The sequence below is a fragment of the Crocuta crocuta genome, unplaced genomic scaffold (assembly GCF_008692635.1).
Source record: "Crocuta crocuta isolate KB4526 unplaced genomic scaffold, BGI_CrCroc_1.0 scaffold35, whole genome shotgun sequence".
NCBI classification, from domain to species: Eukaryota; Metazoa; Chordata; class Mammalia; order Carnivora; family Hyaenidae; genus Crocuta; species Crocuta crocuta.
This window is the reverse complement of record NW_027530625.1, coordinates 4920021-4941890: the sequence shown is the minus strand read 5'-3', so window position 1 is coordinate 4941890 and position 21870 is coordinate 4920021. Positions and strand designations below refer to the sequence as shown.

Below are 21870 nucleotides of genomic sequence, written 5' to 3'. Positions count from 1 at the left end.
GGCGAGGGGGGGGGGCGGTTGGGAGGGGAGGTGGCGGGGGAAACGGGCAGTTAGCGCACGCGCACCGTCTACCACCACTCATGCATTCACTCCGCCGGTTTGGGGCCGCACAGACCTGCTTCCACTGGCGGTAGGTGGAGAACTCCTGGGAGGGGATAAAGACGCTGAGTTTGAAGATGGACTTCAGCTCGGCGGGAAGCCCCTTGGACTCGAAGTACTGGAACTCGGTCTGGGTCTCCCCGATGAGCGGCACATAGAGGCACAGGCAGAGCATGCTGACTGGGAGCCGGGCGCGCTGCTCGCAAGCCAGGGACTGCAGCCGGCCGGGGACACTCGCACCAGGTCTGCCGGGACGCGGCTGTCATTGGCTGCTCGGGCCCTGCCCTTTTACTTAATTGAGAAAAGCCTGCCCACGGGAAGCCCTGCCCACAGCCAATGAGCTCCGGCCCTCGCGAGGAGGCGGCGATTGCTCAAGTGGAGGCGTGTAAAGATCAGGGCTGACGTCACCTGCGCTCCGACTTAACTCTTCGCAAGCAGGTCGGAACCTTCACACTCCGCTGCCAAGCCCGCCAGATGAGCAAACAGCTTTCAGCATGTTTTTCTACAAGGTCCCCAAACGCGTCACACAATACAATGGTCTTCTCCCCTTTAGTAAATCATTCCCAGCAGAAAACCAAGTGCATGTACAGACTGGGTCAATGCTAACTGGAAATGGGCCTAGTTCAGCTGTGAGGGTAGAAGTTGGCAGGGGCTGCCGGGGTGCCGGGTGCCCAGCCATCCTGGAAGCGGCCCCATCGCGGGCTCATTCATCCGCAGGGGGGCCGCCCCTAGCGGGCTGAGCCCTGGGCTCAGGCTGCCTTGGTCCTGCCGCCTTCCAGCTGGCTCTGGCTCCAGTGACCTTTTTCCAGGCCACTTTGCAATGTGAGCACCTCAGAACCAACCCATTCCCCTGCAGGCTTCCCCTGAGCGTCCTGAAAGCACCCAGGGGCTGACATGGGGGCAGGAAGGATCCCCGCTAAAGAGCGGGGTGCTGAGGGACACCCCGGAAGCACCAAGCAGCAGGTCACTTAAAACTCCAGATGGCCTTCAGAGCTCACCCTCAGAACACTTCAAAGTTCAGTATTGTCCTAGCTTTCTGGCCTAGGTCTGTCCTATTCAAGAGGGGAAGTTTGAATTTTTAAATTAATTAAAATTCAATGAAATTAAAAAAAAAATCAGTTCCTCGGTTGTGTGACCACCTTTCAAGTACTTCACAGCCACAAGGACTCACTGAGCCATTTCCATCACACAGAAAGTTCTATTGGGCACATGGCTCCAGAACATCCCTTTCAGGTGAGGAAAAGAGAAAAATCTCAGGTCCTGGAAGGTCAGATTCGAGCCGTCAGTTAAGGGTGATCCCTCCTCTCCATGCATCTACCATCTCCACATCATCCCTTCCCTAACAAAAGTGTCATAGAGTCGTGCTGCGGAGGCAGAACCGCGTCACAAAGATGTTCCTTCTATATGTACCATTTCCTAATATAGACCGAATGTTGCTACCAGGACAGATAAAAATGGATGGTTATAATTTGGAAATCGCAAAAGCAAAAGGACTTTATTAACTTACCAAAAAGCTTTTTGTTAAGAACTAGAAAAAAAGGATTTTAAAGTAAGATGGGGTGCCTGGCTGGCTCAGTCAGAAGAGCATGTGACCCTTGAATCCCAGGGTGATGAGTTTGAGCCCCACAGTGGGTGTAGAGACTAAATAAATAAAGCTTAAGCAAAAGGAAGCTGTTGGTGCTTACATAGAGCATTAGGAAACATTTTAAGAACTTATATGACCTTTCAGCCCCTCGAGAAGAGATCTGATGAGTCTGTAATGACAGGCCTCAGACTGCACTGGGGACGATCCGTCCGATGAGGAATTCAGAGGCGGCTTGGATTATCCAGAAGATTTCTGCTCAGCCTCCACCTAAATCCACGACACTCTGCTCTCTCTTCAGTTGCCCCATCTAGAATTTCTGGTTTGGACTGTTTTCACATACAACTTATCACTGCTACTGGGGTCCTTGAAGGCAGGGGACTATTGTTTTGAACCTTTGTACCTTGACTTGGTCATGGAGGTGCTGATATAAATAGCTTCTGAGTTCATAAAGCCAGTGGCACGGGCCTCTACACACCATCACTCTTGATGAAGACCTCAGTGGGTTTTTCTGAGTGTCTGCAAACATAGTCGTTGGGGTATTTCATCCACCTCAACAAGGACATGTATTGTTATTTTTATTTTAAAGGAGGCTCACATTTATGGGGGTGCCTGGCTGGCTCAGTTAGGAGAGCATGTGACTCTTGATCTCAGGGTTGTGGGTGTGAGCCCCATGTTGGGAATAGAGATTCCTTATAAACAAAAATTTTTTTAAAAAATTTGTTAAATATTTCATTTATTTCTGAGAGAGAGACAGCATGAGCAGGGGAGGGTCAGAGAGAGAGGGAGACACAGAATCTGAAGCAGGCTCCAGGCTCTGAGCTAGCTGTCAGCACAGAGCCCGACGCGGGAGCACCGCGATATCATGACCTGAGCCGAAGTTGGGATGCTTAACCGACTGAGCCACCCAGGCGCCCCTAAAAACAAAATTTTTTTTAAATAATAAAGGAGATTCACAGTTATAAATAAAAGAGCTAAATTTTGAAATGCTGATCTTCCTTTGTTAAATTATTCATGTTCGCCTCTGAAACAAAAATAAGCTACAGAGATAAGCTGAAATATCTCATTTCAGTGATGACTGCAGTCATTCCAATATAATGACAATTTTTTTTTTTTTGAGAGGGCGCACAAGCAGGGAGGGAGGGGTAGAGGGAGAGAATCTTAAGCAGGTTCTATGCTCAGCACAGGGCCTGACGAGGGGCTCGACCCTATGACCCTGGGATCATGACCTGAGCCAAAATCAAGAGTTGGACCTTCAACCAACTGAGCCACCCAGGCGCCTCTAATCTGGCAAATATTTTGGTTGAAAAAATAAGTTGTTCATCTTGGAGATGCTCATTTTCTAACACGTCAACATGACTGTACTACTGAATTTTTCTTTGTGTACTATCGAGGTTTATCATATATTTACAGAACGTGAGAAAATGTTTGAAAACAGTACCAAAGAAAAGTGAAACCCATATTCTATATTTTAGAGATAACTTCTCAAAGCATTATCAGGTAAGAACACCTGTTTTCTAGGGGAAAAAAACCCCAACAACAACCAGGATGAAATCTCCTTGGTTATAACAGAGCTCATTACTCCACAACCCAGTGGTATCACGGGGTCAAGCATTTTGTTCTCTGAAAAGCTCTGCGTGTGCTTGTCAAAATGTTATTTTCCACTGCTAACGTTAATTCTATTCCAACGTTGACTTTAAAAAAGGGTTTCGAGGCGCCTGGGTAGCTTAGTCGGTTAAGCGTCCGACTTTCGCTTAGGTCATGATCTCGCGGTTCACGGGTTGGGGCCCCGCGTTGGGCTCTGTGCTGTCAGCTCAGAGCCTGGAGCCTGTTTCAGTCTGTGACTCCCTCTCTCTCTGACCCTCCCCTGCTCACGCGGTCTCTCTCTCTCTCTCTCTCTCCTAGAAATAAATAAAACATTAAAAAAAAATAAAAAAGGGTTTCAACGTATTTTTATTGTGCAACTGTGACGGAGTCCAACAGAATGTTCTCACTGGACAAACTGGAATTGGCGTCGCGCTTCTTTATTTAAATCAGCCATCCTCCTGAGTGCCACAGTTCCTGCAGAATTCCACTGTCACACAGAACTGGAAATCCCACCCAAATGACCCATCTCTAAGCACCTGGGATTCAAGTAAGGGCTCAACCCCTGGGGTTACAGACAGCTGGGCCCTGAGGGGGTGATCCTTAATCTCTGAGATAAGCAAACAGATCTGGAGAGGTCCCCTGCTTCACCTGGGTCCCAGAGCCTGTTGGCGGCAGGGCTGGGCCTCACCCGGGACCCGGCTCTGGTTACTTCCATGGAAAAGAGCGCTCAAACCTGACACTGCCAAGAAGAGATTTTAGAACTCGGTTTCCAAAGAAAGTCTTTACGCCTGACACGGAGAATTACGGTGAGCAATGCTTCATATTGGAAGGTGGCAGGTGTGTGGGAAAGGTGTGACCTGAGCAAGTTCAGGCTTAGGCTTAGCTAAAAAGGAAAATCCCCATCTGTGCGAGAGCTTCTGAACGCATACTGGAGAAATACAAATAAGGAAGACTGAAGCGGGGCTCGTGTTCCGATCCTCCTGACTCACACCGGCTCACGGCGTCACGTGCTGCCCCTCTCCCCGTTCCGCCATCTACCCTTCTTCTCTGCTCTTTTGACTTATTCGAATTCTGTGGCCCAGATCTACTTTTGCTGGCCTCTTCTGATTCTGTTCCTGTAACAGCTGGCATGCAAAGCCAATGACCGCGACTCTGGATCCCTCAGGATCTAGCGGTCTCAGGTCCCATCTCGTCTGTAAAGAAGTTCCTCTCCCCAGCATCCTGCTCCCCGGGAGTCTGCCAACCCCACTACCTGCCGTCCCTGTTCTACCGCTCTGGTTCATGGCCCAGAACAGGTGCTTCTTGTAAGCGCTGAACAGCGTGAGTAAGAGCAGGGCAGGTAGAATGCCTCTGGGAGGGTAGCATTAGGTCATAAAGTGTCTCCCCCTCTTCTGCAATGACTCAGACATAGCCAAAAAATATTAATATGCGAAGGAGCCCTGCCAGCATCCGGCGGCTCTAGCCCCACCCACCCGTAAGGTTCTTGAACCTCATTTGCTGCTGTGGCTGGGAGTGTCATTTGATGATCGGGTTGCCATGACAGCCCCGCTGTAGCCGGTTTCCAATGAAACCTGCCTACACTTGGCAATTAGACACACAATGGGCAAAATTCTCTGAGCTTCTAAGGAGCCAGCCCCTCAGGATTTGCAAGCCTGAATGGCCCGAGGGCGCCTCTCTCACTCCACGCTAATGGCTTTCTTCTCCAACTGCAGATTAACTGCAAGACAAAGATAAAGGGGCAAACTGGAACCACTCGCTCCTCCTCCAAGAAAAGCCTGCAGGAACCCAACTCCCTAGCAGGCAGGGGGAAGTGAGAGCACCACAAAGTAGTGCTGCTGCTGGGGAACCGAGAAGCTGAGGTCCCATAGGCTAGGGATCACGGATCCCGAACCCCAAACCCCGCCTTCAGGAGTCGCTGCACTGGCCAAGGACACACGCTGCAGAAACACACTCTCCCCCCAGTTCTCGGTTTATCTGCTTTTCATGAGTCCACGCTGCCCGAATGTGCTTGCTTTCTTGCTTCAAACCAAAAGGGCTGCTCTGTCTGCCACCTCCAGCCAGCTGATCCATCTCCCTCTTGGGGAAAGTGAAAGGTGTGGGTCTCTGGCCAGGCCNAAGTCCTGACCCGGGGCCACCTGGGGGCAGGGCTGGCAAGAGATGCCAGGATGAATTTGGGAAATGGAGCAGTTAATTATTAAAGCCCAAGGTGGGTGAATTTAAAAGGGAGCCAGCCAGTCTCTTAGTCCCTCGGCCATCAGGTAAGCAGGTCTGTATATTTAAAAAAAAAAAAAAACAGGTCCTGGGTGGCTCAGTCGGTTAAGCATCCGACTTCAGCTCAGGTCATGATCTCACGGTTCGTGGGTTCGAGCCCTGTGTCAGGCTCTGTGCTGACAGCTAGCTCAGAGACTGGAGCCTGTTTCGGATTCTGTATCTCCCTCTCTCTTTGACCCTCCCCTGGTCGCCCGCTCTCTCTCTCTCTCTCAGAAATAAATAAAACATTAAAGAAAAAAGTTAAAAAAAAAAAAAAGGTCCTCACAAAGGAGAGCACCACTGCCATTTCTGAGCTTGTCCAGGATGATCGAAAGGTAGAAAGAGACAGGGCTCAAAGCACACGGCAGGTAGAACACAGACGCAGAGGGCCCTGCCCACCAGGACAAGCCCGTGGCCGTGGCCGACAGAGGCTTCTGCTCAAAGCTTGCACCTAAACACCGCCAGTAGCTGGTCCCTCCCACTTGGCAGAGGAAAACCCAACATTTAATTCTCTGATACAGCAGTTCAATTCAAACAACGTTTTTTTGGGAATCTACAATGTGCCAGACACAGGGAAGAATCTCCTTCCCTCTTTTCGTTGATTTTATCCTGAAAAAGGAGGAACAGATTCAAAATAACCAAAACTCAGGAGGTCAGCAAGGCTGCTTCTAGCTCAGGCAGGAGAAACCCCAGGCAAGCTGCACTTTCTTTCTAATCCCGAGAACACAACTTGGTCGCGTTAAAACTGCTTTCTTCAGGGAAAGCGAGGCCAAGTACAAGACAAATTCCACACAGACTCGGGGTGAAATCTCACATCTACCCCTCCGTAACTGTTGAATCCTGGGCAAATTATTCAGTCTTTCTGCATCTCAGTTTCCTCATCCATGAAATGGGGGTGCTACGACTTACCTTGGCTCTTGTGAAGATGAGGCGAGGTGACCCACACTCACAGCACCAGATGAACGGATGGCCCTGGCAGACCCGTGAGGGGACCGGCCTCTGTACCTTGGGACTCCAGCCTCTCCTGACTCCTCCTCCTCCTCCCTTCCTTACAGACCCAAAGGTCTGACCTTAGGGATGCAGGACAGGCTGGCCCTTCCCAGCTCCAGGCAGTCTGGTTCAACTTTAAAGGTCCTCCCTGCATTGTTCAGACAAGCTAAGACATAAGACAGAGTGTGATCGTTTGTCTCTTCCTTCCAAATGGCTTTCTGGGACCAAAATGACAAATCCTAAGGTAAATCCTCTATTGCCTTCAACCTTCCTTCCCCAAATGGCCACATTGAGCCGGTCATGATAGGATGATAAAGCTTTTACCGTGGCCACCGGAAGATTCTAGACTGAAGATCTGGGTTTCTTCATTGTCTAACACTTCTCCCCAGGCCCCAATACCAAAGTGATTGATTTCTAAGTCCTCGCTTCCTCCCCACGCTCCAGCGCCTTTTTTTTTTTCCCCAGGAAACCAACCCTAGAACAACCCCTAAAGGAGGAGGTCTTCTTGAGAGTGCCATTACCTTAGGAAATTGCTCTGCAGGTCCGACCACCAGCAAAATGGTGGGTCTCTTTTCCGGGGCCTCGGCCCTTCCATCCTGTTTCCCCAAAAAGCTTGACATCTGGTCTCCCCGAGCTGGAGCCGGGGTGCCTCTGACTTCATTATCGTTCCCCTCTCTGGAGCCTTGGCACCCAGCCCTAGGGAGAAAGCTAGACAGAAAAGGCCACAGCATCTGCAACATCACGGCTTCCTCCCGGTGTCGCCGCCGGTGACTTTCACTTGTGAGGAGGGATGTGACCACAATACCAAAGATCTCTGGCTACACGGCTGCTCCTCGGAAGACTAGCCTGGGGGGGCTGGGAGGCTGGGAGCTCTGCATGCAGTGGCTGATTCCTGCTTTTTCCAATTGCTTAGCACTGCTGTCCTGCCTGGCCTGAGATGGGGCCCCTCTAGGAGAGGCCCACCGCCGGGCTGCTGGCGATGAGAGGGAGCAGCCGGAGCTTCTTCAGTAAAAACTCACTTTTGCAGGTAGATGGTGATCGAATGTTTGGCTTTTTTCAAAAAGCTAAAAGCAATAGCCCAACAGATCTCTCCTGGAGGCAGAAGCAACTTGGAGCTCCCAATTATTCAACAGTCCTCGCTCAACTAAAGATCATCACAGGAGCCCGGACCTGGACCGGAGCACCCCGTCTGCAATCTCACTGCAGCAGGGCGCGGCCAATCACCTCTGCCGACACTACCGAGTTCATTATCCCAACCAGCGACAGCCGTCCAATCACAGGCGGCCGATTCCCCGCATGCGGCCGGCAGTTCTGCAGGGAGGTGCTGATGGCAACCTCCAGAATAGCCTCCCCTCTCGCAGAACCCTCCGGGTGCTAGCGCACCCCCCCTCCCCCCGCCCTGGCGGGAGCCCAACTTCCTCCTCTCCCACCTGCTTGTTTCCGGGATGACTTTCACCATCAAGGTTAACGTGATTAAGAGACCCTGGAAACACCTCGTAACACATCTAGCAACACTCAGAATTGCCCCCATTAGCCCATTCTCTCCAACTGTGCCAAGAACAATGCACGCCATACCAGCTACTCGTTCTCCCGTGTCTTCCTTTACACCACGAGCTGCTTGAGGACAGGGACCAAGTCACACATCTTTTTACCCCTAGTACCCAGAACCTGGCACAGATGAAGTCTGTAGACTGGATGGAGTGGATGATCATGAGTAAAAGGGAAGTCATATTTGCTTATCTGCTTCTCAATTTACTAGCTAACATAAGCAGTGACCAGTATTCCGCCCCCAAAGCAACCCTTTATACCCGTCTTGACAACCATTATTTTAAAAACACAAGCCATGAAAAAAATTTCATGAACTGTGTTGCAGACAGTGTACGGAAACAGGCACCCTCACATGCTGCGATGAGCATGTAATCAGTACAACCGCTCCCAATAGGAAGTCATGGCTTCCAACATGTCAAAAGCACAAAGCCCTCAATATAACAATTTCACTTTTAGCGATGTATCCTGTGGATATATTTACACAATGGGAAATCACATACCCATACATGATATATTTTGATATATATACATATAAGGAGATATCTATATTGCAGCCTTTTTTATAATAGTACAAGTTTGGAAACAACTTCAAGTTCTTTACAAGAGGAGCAGGTACGGAAGATTCTGGCACACCCACACAGTGGAATCCTATCCAGCTGTTATTAAGACATTTCTACCTACTGTTATGGAATGGCTTGAACATATCTTTTTAAACAAGAAAAGCAAGATGCAGAAGAAAGGGGATAATATGCTGCCATTGATTTCTCAGTGTGTATACATGACAAATTATCTCTGGAAGGACACATTAAAAATTGAAGAGATGGAGCACTTGGGTGGCTCAGTTGGTGAAGTATCTGACTTTGGCCCAGGTCATGATCTCATGGCTTGTGAGGTCAAGCCCTGTGTTGGGTTCTGTGCTGACAGCTGAGAGCATGGAGCCTGCTTTGGATTCTGTGTCTCCCTCTCTCTCTGCCCCTCCCCCACTCATGCACACATGTGCACGCGTGCTCTCTCTTTTTAAAAAATGGATAAACATTAAAAACAATTGAAGAGATGGTCTGGGGCACTTGGGGGCTTGAGAGGAGAAAGGCAGGTGGAAGGTTTATTTTCACTGAATATCCTTAGATCTTGTGAAACTGAATCATGCACATGTATGTTTTGTGTGTTGATCAGATGTATAGTCTTGGAGCAGACCCCAGGTGTGAATCCTGGCCACCCCTTACTAGTTGTGTGAATAATGTCGGTCACATTATTTTAGCTCTCTGTCCTTTAATATGTATGTGCAAAATGGGGGTGGTAAAAGAACTGCATTATTATTTCACAGGATTTGTTGAACATGAAATTAGAGAATATATAAAGCTCTTGGGCTACCTGGGTGGCTCAGCTGGTTAAGCATCTGATTCGATTTCAGCCCAGGTTATGATCTCAAGGTTCATAAGATCGAGCCCCACATCCAGCTTAGTGCTGAGCATGGATCCTGCTTGGGATTCTCTCTCTTCTTTTCTCTCTGCCCCTCCCCTGCTCATGTGCTCTCTCTCTCTCTCTCTCTCAAAACAAATAAACATTAAAAAAAATCTCTAAAGCATGTATAAACAGTACATATTTCATTTTTTAAAAGATATTATTTTTAAGTAATCTCTACACCTATCGTGGGGCTCGAACTCACAACCCTGGGATCAAGAGTTGTGCGCTCCACCAACAGAGCCAGCCAGGTGCCCTCACGCTAGCTAGTTTATTATCATTATCTAGAAAATGATTGCGAGCCCATGAAATCAATAGTTTTACTACTGAAGAAGAGTCAGTCCAGACCCCTAAACCCTAAACAAATTAGTGATCCTTCTTTAATGAAGATGGATTTTGTTTTCAGGCACTGGGGTCTGGTGAGTTGGACATGGCGGTGCTCTGGGCCCCAATCTGCAAACACAAGAGAAATCCCTTATGTATTAGACTACTGGTGTTTCATTTAATGGGCTCGTCCATCCCACAGAACAGAGCAAAGACTAGGGGGCTCTCCAGTCAAGATGGAATAACAGGGACTGATTCATCTTTCTGCCCACAGGCAACAAGACAGTGGCTGCTGAGAGATCCACACAAATGAGGCAAGTCCTACAACGGGCCCCGGCTTCGTAGCTGGGGTTACCAGGCAGCAATGCAGGGACAGGGCACCCAGGTAGAGCGCAGCAGCCTTCCCATGCTGCCGGCAGGCAGCTGAGGGGCCAGGAAGGTTCGGGCAGCTAGAGCAGGACCAAGGACTGGGAAGGGAGGAACTGCACAGACGGTGAGCTCTGGGGAGCTGCTGAGGGCCCCCTAGAATCATGGTGCTTGCCTGTGAGGACACTGCCTGAGTGTGGGAGAAGAACCATCCAAAGGCATCCCGTTCCAAGCGGACAGGGTAGAAAAATCTCATAATAAAGGGAGGTAGGGAAGGGGGCCCCAGAATAAAGCTCAAGAATGTTCACAGGAATATGAGAATACCCAGCACCCGGTAAAATAAAATCCAATAACAAATCAACAGGAATGCAAAGAAGCAGGGAAAGATGACCCATAATGATAGAAATCAATCAGTTGAAACTGACCCAGAAATGACTTGTATGTTAGAAGTGGTATACAAGAATACACATAATCATAATTGTACTCCACATGTTCAAGAAGCTAATGGAAAGCTCAAGTGTGTTAAATAGATACACTGCAGATATTCTAGATGAAAACTACAGTGTCTGAGATGAAAAGTACACTGGATGGTTTTAACAGCAGAGTAGACAATGCAAAATAAAACAGTAATGAGCTTGAAGACACAGCAATAGAAACTTCAAAATGAAAGAGAGAAAAAAGCAAAACAAAAAGTGAACGCGGCATCAGCAAGCTGTGGGACAACCGCTAACAGGTTAATATGAACGGGTGTTCATGAAGGTAGGGACAGAAAAAATATTTAAAGAAATAATGGTGGGGTGCCTGGGTGGCTCAGTCAGTTAAGCGTCTGACTTCGGCTCAGGTCATGATCTCACGGTTCATGGGTCCGAGCTGTGTCGGGCTCTGTGCTAACAGCTAGCTCAAGAGACTGGAGCCTGTTTCAGATTCTGTGTCTTCTTCTCTCTCTGACCTTCCCTGGCTCACACTGTCTCTCTCTCTCTCAGAAATAAATAAAACATTAAAAAAAAATGTTTTTTAATTCCTACTCAAAAAAAAAAAAGAAAAAAAGAATTATGTCTACATTTCCCCCCCAAAATTCATTGAAAACTAAAATCCACAGATCCAAGAAACTCCACAATCCCCAAGGATAAGAAATATAAAACAAACAAACAAACTACACTCAGGCACATCAAATTAAATTGCCAAAAACCAGTGATAAAGAGGAATATCTTAAAAGCAGATACAGAAAAAGACCCAGGACATACAGAGGAACAAAGATAGAATATCTGGGGGTATTCTTCCCATCGGAAACTGTTAACCCAAAAAAATACCTACTGAAAGGAAGGCAAAATAAAAAACTTTTCAGACTTATACAAGAAACGTTAAAGGAGCCCTTTAGGTAGAAGGAAAAATCTAGATTTACACAAAGGAATGAAGAACACCAAAACAGTAATTGTATAGGTAAATATAAAGGACTTTGTTCTCATTATTAAGTCTCCTTAAAAGATAAGTTTAAGGCAAAAACAAAACAATGTATTGTGGGTTGATGACATATGTAGAAGTAAAAATGTATGAGAACCACAACACAAAAGCTAGGAGAGTAGAAATAAAAGTATGGCTGGTCCTGGAACACTGCAGAAGGTTGGGGCTCCAACCCTGAGCAGTTAAAAATCCACTTTTGGGGCCTCTGGGTGGCTCAGTCAGTTAAGTGTCCGACTTCAGCTCAGGTCATGGTCTCCTGTTTGTGATTTCAAGTCCGGCGACCAGCTCTGTGCTGGCAGTGTGGAACCTGCTTGGGATTCTCTCTCTCTCTCTGCCCCTCCTCACCCTCTCTCAAAATAAATAAACTTAAAAAAAAAAAATCCCCTTTTGGGGCACCGGGGCGGCTCACTTGGTTAAGCGACCGACTCTTGACTTGGGCTCAGGTCTTGATCTCATGGTTTGTGAGTTCAAGCCCCACATCAGGCTCTGCACTGACAGTAGGGAGAGCCTGTTTGGGTTTCTCTCTCTCCCTCTCCCTCTGCCCCTCCCATACGCTCTATCTCAAAATAAGTAAAATAAACTTTAAAAAAAAAACAAAAAAACTTTTGATTCCGTAAAAATGTAATTTAGTCTACTGTTGACCAAAAGCCTTACTGATAAGATCAACAGTCGATTAACACATATTTTGTATATGTATTATATACTGTAGTGTTTGTAAAGCTAGAAAAAAAGCAATGTTATTAAGAAAATAATAAGGAAGAGAAAATATATTTACAGTACTGTACTGTATTTATTTTTTAAAAATCCATGTAGAAGTGGACCTGCACAGTTCAAACTTGTGTTGTTCAAGGGTCAGCTGTATACTGAGATTCCCACCTTCTTTTAAATTCATTTATTTATTTTGAGAGAGAAAGCAAGTGCACAAGCTGGGGCAGGGCAGAGAGAGGGAGAGAGACAATCCAAGCAGGCTCCACACCGTTAGCACTGAGCCCAATGTAGGGCTCGATCTCACGGACAATGAGATCATGATCTAAGCTGAAATCAAGAGTCGGATGCTTATCCAACTAAGCCACATAGGTGCCTCAAAGATTCTTAAACTATTTTTTAGAATTCTTGTTAATGTTTATTTATTTTGGAGAGAGAGAGAGACAGAGAGACAGAGAGGGAAAGGCAGAGGGGCAGAGAGAGAGGGAGACACAGAATCTGAAGCATGCTCCAGGCTCTGAGCTCTCAGCACATAGCCCAACGTAGGACTCGAACCCACGAACCATAAGATTATGCCTTGAGCTGAAGTCTGGTGCTTAACCTACTGAGCCACACAAGTGTCTCTCTTCAACTATTTAATATAATACCAGTTAAGTTAGGCTGTGGTAGGTTAAAAATGTATGTATATTATAATCCCTAAAGCTACCATTGAAAAGAGAGTTAAAGCTAGTAAGCCAACAAAAGAGACCAAATGGAATCATAAAAAATATTCAACTGACCCAAAAGAAGGCAGTAAGTGAATAGATGGGACACATAGAAAAAGAAATAGCAAATAAAAAGAAAACAAATAACAAGATGGTAGATTCAAACCCAATCATATCAATAATAGTAGATACACGTGGTCTAAACATACCAATTAAAAAGTAGGGATGGTCAGATGGAATTGAAAAAGCCAAGATCTAGCTATATGTTGCCTGTAAGAAACATATTTTAAATATAGAGATACAGGACACCTGGGTGGCTTAGTCAGTTACGCGTCCAACTTTGGCCTAGGTCATGATCTCACAGTTCTTGAGTTCGAACCCGGTTATCAAGCTCTGTGCTGACAGCTCAGAACCCGGAGCCTGTTTCAGATTCTGTCTTCATCTGTCTCTCTGCCCTTCCCATGCTCATGCTCTGTCTCTCTCTGTCAGTAATAATAAATAAATGTTTAATAAATAAATGTTAATAAATAAATAAATAAATAAATAAATAAAAATAAAAGGGTTCAGCTTGTACCAAATGTTTTTCTACCCTAGTGGAGTTAAATTAGAAATCAATGACAGAAGGATACCTGGAAAATACCTAAACATTTGGAAACAACGTAACACAACTCAAAATAATCCATGTATCAAAGAAGAAATCAAAAGAGAAACGAGAAAGTATTGGGGTGCCTGGGTGGCTCAGTCAGTTAGGTGTCTGACTCTTGATTTTGGTTCAGGTCATGATCTCACAGTTTGTGAATTTGAGCCCCGTATCAAGCTCCAAGCTGACATTGCAGAGCCTGTTTGGGATTCTCTCTCCTCCTTCCTTCCCTCCGTGCATCCTCTCTCTCAAAATAAATAAATTTTTAAAAACTTAAAAAAAAAAAAAAGGAAAGGAAAGAAATGAGAAAGTATTTCGAACGGTGTGAAAGCAGAACACATAAAAAGTTGTGGGATGTTGCCAAAGCAGTACTTAGATGGGAAAGCCCATATTAGAAAAGACAGGCCTCAAATCAATGACGTCAACTTCCCTCTCGAGAAAGCAGAAAAGAACAAAATCAACCCAGACTAAGCAGAAGGAAGGAAATAATAAAACTAGGCAAGGGAGAGACCATGCGTTCCTTATCTTAAAATTTGCACCCAAGACAGAGGTTAATGAAAATTTGTCCCATCACATGCTTTGCCAATATTTTTATTTTAAAGCACTTTCTCTTGTATCTTTGGTTCCCTTGTGGGTTAATGCAGTACATCGCTTTCCTTATATCATGCGTCATCACTGAAGCCAGCGGTATCTGGTAGGCCCGTATAGTTTCTTTTGGGTTACATGCAATTCCTATAATACAACTTTCCCACACTTGGCTTTCTTGGGTATGAGAGCCCACCCATACCCAGAGACCGGGCGAGCAAGTATTACCTTCCTATAATTATTGCTTATACATCAACAGAACCTAGTTAAGATGAGGCTAATCACCAGCAGAAGTTACCCACTCTTCCAGGAATCCAGGAAACAGATTTGCTGGATAAAACAGGATCTCCCATATGTTTCAAAGAAAACAAGATTCCAGTGGAATCGACCCCCCATGGGAGCCCATTCCAAATTATCCTGAGGAACTGCCCAGGGTGCAAAAAGGCCCTAGAGCATGGCACAGAAGAGTAACTGGAGATTCCTGAGGAGTCTTCTAATAAGGCAGAGAGGATTTCCCACGACTGACTCCAGGGTGATGCTCCAGGTCCGTGTCTACCAGTTTAACTACTACGACCTATCTTAGCATTATTTACCATTCAGAACAGCTGTTGTCAAACGGAAGCCTAATAACACTTTTTTTTCTTAAACTGAAAAATGAAGCCAGATTTTATCTGACAGAAAGCCAGACTGATTTGCCTTGAAAATGAGGACTGGCTTGGCCAAGTGGGTTGTAGGGAGACAATGAGGCGGAGCCAGGCACTTGCCTCCTTTGGCATCCAAGAACCTCAGGCTTTGAAGATGACAATTCTGCAGTGATGACAAAGGTGAAATCCCCAAGTTTATTTCCATTTTAGGAAGTAAAACCAAAAAAAGCCTCGTTTTGGCAAAAAGTCCCTGAAGGACACTCCTTTGACTGTGGGAAAGAGAAGTGCACTTCTGGAAAAAACTCCTGAGAGGGCTACTATCTACTCCTGGTGAACAGCCAGTCCCCATCGAGGCCCCAAGTTGAAGGTCAATGCCTAAGGTCTTTTTCTCTTCTCTAAAAGAAAGTTAGGGGCGTACAAAATTAACCCGATTTTTAAGTGTAGGATTTTGAGACGTGACACGTAAATTAAAGGTCTGCAAAGCAAGAGACCACGTGGAAACTGGCATGATATTTCTGGGATGTGCTTTTAGAACAGCAGGCTTCTCCTTGAGGCAAGCGGCAGGATGCGGCACTGAGGCCAGCTGGTAGAAACCCAATCACCTAAAATGATCAGAAATTTCTCAACGAATCCAAACTTGATCAGTGGAAGTCAAACCCATGGGCACACGCGGAGTCAAATTTCTGCAGCCACTTTATCTTTATTCACGCCTTCTCTTCTCCCACTCAAAAAGGCAAACCAGCAGATTTATTATTAAAGCAACACTGAATGTTTTCAGTTTCTTAAAACTGACTGCAGGATCGCAGACTAAAACTGAGATTGAACCAATGGGGCAAAAATAGCTCTCCCCCAGCTGCTCGCACGGTGCTGAGTGAGGACTGCAGAGAGGAGCCAGGACAGGGGTGTGAAACCCAGCAAACCACTGCCTTCAGCAAAGACGCTGCTTGGGGTGTGAAGGGCAGGCTTGGGAATTCTGTGGGAGCATAACTGGTGTATATCAAACCAGTCCTCAGAAATAATTCAGAAAAGGCATATTTTAGCTATAGATTCATTAGATGCTACCTTTACCTCTTATATAGGTTAAAGAGACTCCACCAAGAATACCATCCCCCATCGTGAATGAATGAAAAAAGGAGTTAACTGCATCCATAAATGCATTATCACTAAGGGGTGCACCAAGGACCTTACCTTCGCCCGGCGAGTGCATCTGTTGGCCCTGGACAAGCTGTATTAGCCTCTCTGGGCTGCCAGGTGGGGGGACCAAACTGGACAAACCTTGAAAACCTTTCCAGTTCCAACATCACATGGACGCAGACTCAGCCTAAAGGCATTAACCAAAAGCAGCAGTGGGTTTTGCACAGGAAGGACGGGGGGGGGGGAGGCCAACAGATGAATGAAGGTGGGGCTGTCGCTGGCTGGTTTTAACCCACAGGACAATTCTACTGTGTCACACCCACAGCCAAGATTTCACACAGTTTGTACTCATTCTAAACTACCCTCTGCCTGCTGCTGGCCTTTCAGTGGCTTTTGAGACTTTTCCCACACAATATAGGTGGTTTCCTTTGTGTTTTGGTGAGAAGAGTCACGTCAGACTCTCGCCGAGGAAGGAGGGCTGGAGGAAAGAAGGCGTGAGGCCAGGGGTTGTCGGGAACAACACGGAAGGCTTCACAAAGCAACAGCAGGGACAGGGGAGAGCCACCATCTCCAGTTTCCCCTTTGGCCCTAGAAAATGAGTCATGACTCACCTCCTTTTCAAGCTTCCTGGCCTAGAGTTCAAAGCAGATAAGAAGCTCCTTAAGCTTTGTATTCATTTATTTACTTTATTTATTATTCAACATTTTTTCCCAAGGTTATTCATTCCTGAGAGGGAGACTGAGCATGAGCAGGGGAGGGGCAGAGAGAGAGAGGGAGACACAGAATCACGAACAGAGACAGCACGACCTGAGCCAAAGTGGGACGCTTAACCAACTGAGCCCCCCCCCAGGCGCCTCTATTTATTTACTTTTATTTACTTTAAAGGCGGGTATACCTTTAAGACCGAAATTGCTTCTTTTTCTTCCCTTAGGTATTGTGTTGAGTCTTTTATATCTCCTACTTAGGAAGAGTGTGCGTATCATTTTAGTGTCTGTTTCCTGAGCACCATCAGGGGTCCTAAAATGTTGAGCTGGTGCTACAGGCAGATGTGTCAACGTCATGAACTGGGAAAATAAAAGTTGCAAAGTCTTGAGGGTTAGCGCCGCCGTACCCACAGCCACAGAAGCAAGGAGGCGGTGCGAGCTGAGCTAAATTGGGCAGAGTCAAAATCAGAGGCAAAACTGGGCAGCGCTCTGCTACTGCCTCTGCCTCAAGCCAGCCTGGCCTCTGAGTCTCAGTCCCACTTTGGCAAAATATCGAGGTTGGCGAGCTCATCTCCAAAGGTTTGCAGTCAGCTCCACTGGAAGCTGCCATTTTCACAACTTTGAAGTGAACTTCAGACGTGAGAGAAGGCCGTCCATGGCTCACCAGACAGGCAAAAGGCTGGGGAGAGCCCCTCAAGGGCCCAGTGCCGTCCAGGGGAACATGTGGGCCAGACACTTCCTTCTGTGTAGAGGGAGTCTGCCGCTTCAGTAAGAGATTTCCTGCCGGCAGGGCTTCTTTATTTCCCTCTTCCTAGTGTCTGTAGGGCCCAGCCGTGCCACAACCCACATGCCTTTTTCCAAACTGCTGAAGGCCCTCTCGGCTGATAGGAAGGAGACCTGGGTGCTATACAACCTTAATTACTGATGTCCCCAGACATTCTCTTTCCTTCTGTTCCGCTCTTCACCTAGGCGATCTGGGAGAAACTGTAGACCAATGCCCAACCAATGCTGGGCATCTTATTTTCAAACACTCAGTGTGCAAAAAATCACTCTGTGCTGAACACCTAGGTGTCAGACACTCTACTAGGCTCCATATAAAGTTTGTCTAATCTAATCCCACAACAACCTTATGAAGTAGGTATTCAGGGGCGCCTGGGTGGCTCAGTTGGTTGAGCGTCTGACTTCAGCTCGGGTCATGATCTCGCGGTTCATGGGTTCGAGCCCCGTATCGGGCTCTGTGCTCATAGCTAGCTCAGAGCCTGGAGGTTGTCTTCAAATTCTGTCTCTCTCTCTGCCCCTCCCCTGCTCGCACTGTCTCTCTCAAAAAATAAATTTAAAAATGAAAAAAAAAAATAATGACGTAGGTATTCATACCGCCATGTTTCTGACAGGGAAACTGAGGCGTGGAGAGGCAGAGGGAGGGTGCTCAAGGTCACATGGCTAGCGAGCAACAGAAACAAGTCTTGAACCCAGGTTTGTACCACAGATCCTGTCCTGTGCTTTTTGTTGTTGTTTTTAAGGTTTTTTTAAATTTGTTTCAGCAATCTCTACACCCAACATGGGGCTCGAACTCACAACACCAAGATCTCCATTTTCTTCCAAATGAGCCAGCCAGGCGCCCGTGTACTAAGTTTTTGAAAACGGTTTCATTGAGATAAAATCTGCACACCATCCAAATCTCCCATTTATACAATTTGAGGTTTTTCGGTATGTTCACAGATATATGCATCCATCACCATGGTCAACTGTAGGACATTTTCTCACCCCGAAAAGAAACCCCAGGCCCTTTAGTTATCATCGTATCTCTCCACTCCCTTCCCCTCCCAGGCCTAGGCAAACACTAGTCTACTTTGTTGCTATAGCTTTCCCTATTCTGGGCTTTCGTATAAATGATCATATAATACATGATATGACTCTGTGATTCGCTTCTTTGACTTAGAGTAAAAATGTTTCCGAAAGAAGTCTGTGCTCCCATGTTATCCTGCTCAGATGACGAACTCCAAAAGGTCAGCATATCAAGAAATGCCTAATAAAAACTGCTTTTAGCAGAAGAGACTGCAGAAAGATAAGACGGCTGTTTTCAGATACTTAAAGAACCCTTGGATCACTTGGGGCAAATGGGTAGGGTAGCATCTGGAAATACAAGCAGACTGTCTGACATAAGAAAGAACTCACGATGACCCCAACTAGGTCCACAATGGAATGGGCTGGATGGCCATCTAAGAAGGATGCCATAGGAGCAAAGCTCCCCGCACTGGGTGGGAGGCTGGCCTCTGATGGCTGGTGACCCTCTCAAGACTAAATTCTTTGACTCTGCCAAATTCACATTAGTACAGGAAGAAATGGTTAGAAACGAAAAGTCTGCCCAGGCTTAGGTTTATGAGACTAGAGCAAATGGATAATAAGTAGAGTTGCATTCACCAGATTCATCTTGAGGCTGCACTCAGCAGTCCTGGAAATGAGTATCAGCAAACTTTTCTCTCAATCCCCTGTGGTTTTTTCTCTCAATCCCCCGTGGTTTCGATGAGGCTTCGACAATTAATGACTCTGAACATCAGAGGAATCCAACTGCAACTTCAGATGAGGCCCACTCAGATATTCCCATTTATCATTAGGTCCTGGGATCGGGGTACCTCATTCCATCTTTCCAAATATCAAGTAATTAAAAAAAAAACCTTCTAGTTGACTTGATAATTACTGCAAGCCAGGAACCAATTTTGCAACAATAAAACACAGTCAGTTTAATATATGAATTCAATCCAATCTGCAAATAGCATTTTTCTTTTTTTTTTATTAAGTTTTTTTATGTTTTTATTTATTTCTGAGAGAGAGAAAGACACAGCGTGAGCAAGGGAGGGTCAGAGAGAGAGAGAGATACAGAATCTGAAACAGGCTCCAGGCTCTGAGCTGGCTGTCAGCACAGAGTCCGATGCGGGACTCGAACCCACGAAACGTGAGATCATGACCTGAGCTGAAGTCGGACACTTAACCAACTGAGCCACCCAAGCACCCCAGCATTTTTCTTTTTCTAATGGGCCATTATATCACAAGAAATGTGGTCCGTGCCCTTTCTATTGAGAAGGCTCTTTCTTCTGCAGACGATCTCACCTAAGTCTGGCTATCTAGGTAAATACCTTCCCCAAAGAAGGCCAAACATTTAAAAGATAGAGAGTTTGGGGCACCTGGCTGGCTCTGTCAGAAGAGCGTGCGACTCCTGAACTCAGGGTTGTAAATTTAAGCCCCATGTTGTGTGTAGAGATTACTTAAAAATGAAATCTTTGACAGAAAATAAAGTAAAAGGTATAGAGTTCAACAGTACTGTCTGGGATTAAGCAACACCAACCTGATATTGGTAATCTTCTATTCAACTATTTCAAGTCAACAGAGATTGCCTCATTAGACACCGCTAAAGTCAAAGAGGGAATTAGGGCAAGGTGGATTCTCATTTTTTGCCAGGATAATCTCTGGATAATCTTGAAATCTATTTTGGGAATAACAGCTGTGGTTCTACATGGATCTCTCCTCATCTTTTGCAGGCCCGAGAAGGAACTCTCTGGGTGTCCCTCAGAGACAACTGGTAGAGTAATAGAGGAGTGGAGCAGGAATCAGAAGACCGTTCCAGTTGCTTCTCTGGTGTAATTCCTCAGCAGCCAATGAGTTCTGGGGTTGTTTCATAGTCTTTTCAGAGCTCTGTTCCTTCCTCTATAAAATGGGGTGAAAACACTGTCCTGCTTACTTCACAAAGTCAACATGGAGCTCAAACTCAATGGCACATATGCAAATCTCTTGGGTGAGCAAACACATCAGGTCTTCTGGACTCCTCACCTGCGTTAAACACTAGGCCCTTAAGGGGGCCCACAAGCCTCAGCTAAAGGGACCACTGTTTACATGTCACACAGCTTGGGTCCTCTAATTGGCTGCCTGAGTTCTACCCTAGGTTTTAAATTTGTTTTAAAACAAAGATTGTGTTTGGTCACATGAAACTGCCTTAAATAGGCAATCTATAATTAGCTCCAGCTGAAGCCTCATCTTCCAAAGCCACTACTGTTGTCGTCATCCCTTTTCTTTCTTTCTTTAATAAGCCCTGCCCCTCTTTTGTCCCAGGACGGGCTTCTGGCTCACATGCCCTTTACAAAGAAAATGTCCCTGGCTGGCTGCCATGGGTTTCTCTGCCCACTTCCATTTTAAGTCATTTTCCCTCTGCTGTCCCAGTTTCTTCCGAAATAAAGGCAGGTGCCAAAAACTGCTGGTTCATGTCTAAAGAAAACTTGACTTGACCTGTGGTAAGCTAGCAGGAGGCTCTGTGTAGTCACATGGCCTGGGTTCACCACTGATAAGCACTCACAGTGGATTCCTGCACAAACCCTAGCATCTCAGACTGGCCCTCTGGGTCACGTGAAGCAGCTACCAAAATTTGATACGGTGTTTTTCAAGGCCCATTTCAAACTAAAGGGCCCCCACGTTTGCTTTTGGTTTTGCTAGCTCTGCAAAACTGCAGCCCTGCTTTTTCTGCATGTAGCTAATACTGATAGAATTTCAACAGGAAGCGGTATGGGGGGTTCAAGAGGGAGCCTGTCTTCCGGTGGCCCAGTTATTTACAAAAAAGGCAGGTTCTCTAATACTTCAGTCATTGGCCACAGGACTTACTTGTAGGTAAGTGAATAAAACGGATCATCCTCAAGGTCTCTAAAGCTGAAAGAGTTGTTGAAATGGAGTCCATGCTAAATCCGCACACCAAAAGAGTAATAAAGCATTGTTTCATATCACAGAAGTGAGATAAGTCAGAGTCCAAGATTTTAGAGCCAAGGCGGCCCCAAGGGGCAAAGCTCTCTTTGGTTAATTAAAAAGTTTTCTTTTTAACACTTGAAAGAAAATTGGTCACTTTCTCCTTATTTGCCCTTACAAATTTACTACCCCCTCCCAATAAAAAAGGATTGGCGTCAATATCAGATGTGTTGTGAATCACAGTTGTCGCACAAGGCATGATATAAAGATATTGAGTAACTCCTGCAGCCAGATGCCCTCCATGTCCCTGGCATCTTAGGCTAGGTGGGTGGGTTCACAAAAGCAGAAAGGTTCACACAGG

At 46.2% G+C, this 21870-nt stretch overlaps 1 protein-coding gene across 3 annotated transcripts in view; it reads right to left on the bottom strand.

Moving 5' to 3' along the window:
* SLC25A25 (solute carrier family 25 member 25) overlaps window positions 1-21870 on the bottom strand; it is a 32970-nt gene that overhangs the window by 9390 nt on the left and 1710 nt on the right. Inside the window, exon 1 of one of the 3 annotated variants that reach the window (XM_077768289.1) lies at window positions 7030-7248. The exons of 1 other annotated variant lie outside the window; for it this stretch is intronic. In XM_077768289.1, coding sequence (XP_077624415.1) covers window positions 7030-7248 — 219 coding nt within the window. Of the gene's footprint in view, window positions 1-115; window positions 275-7029; window positions 7249-21870 lie in introns of those variants that run through there. One more of the 3 variants, XM_077768290.1, reaches the window with a different exon arrangement.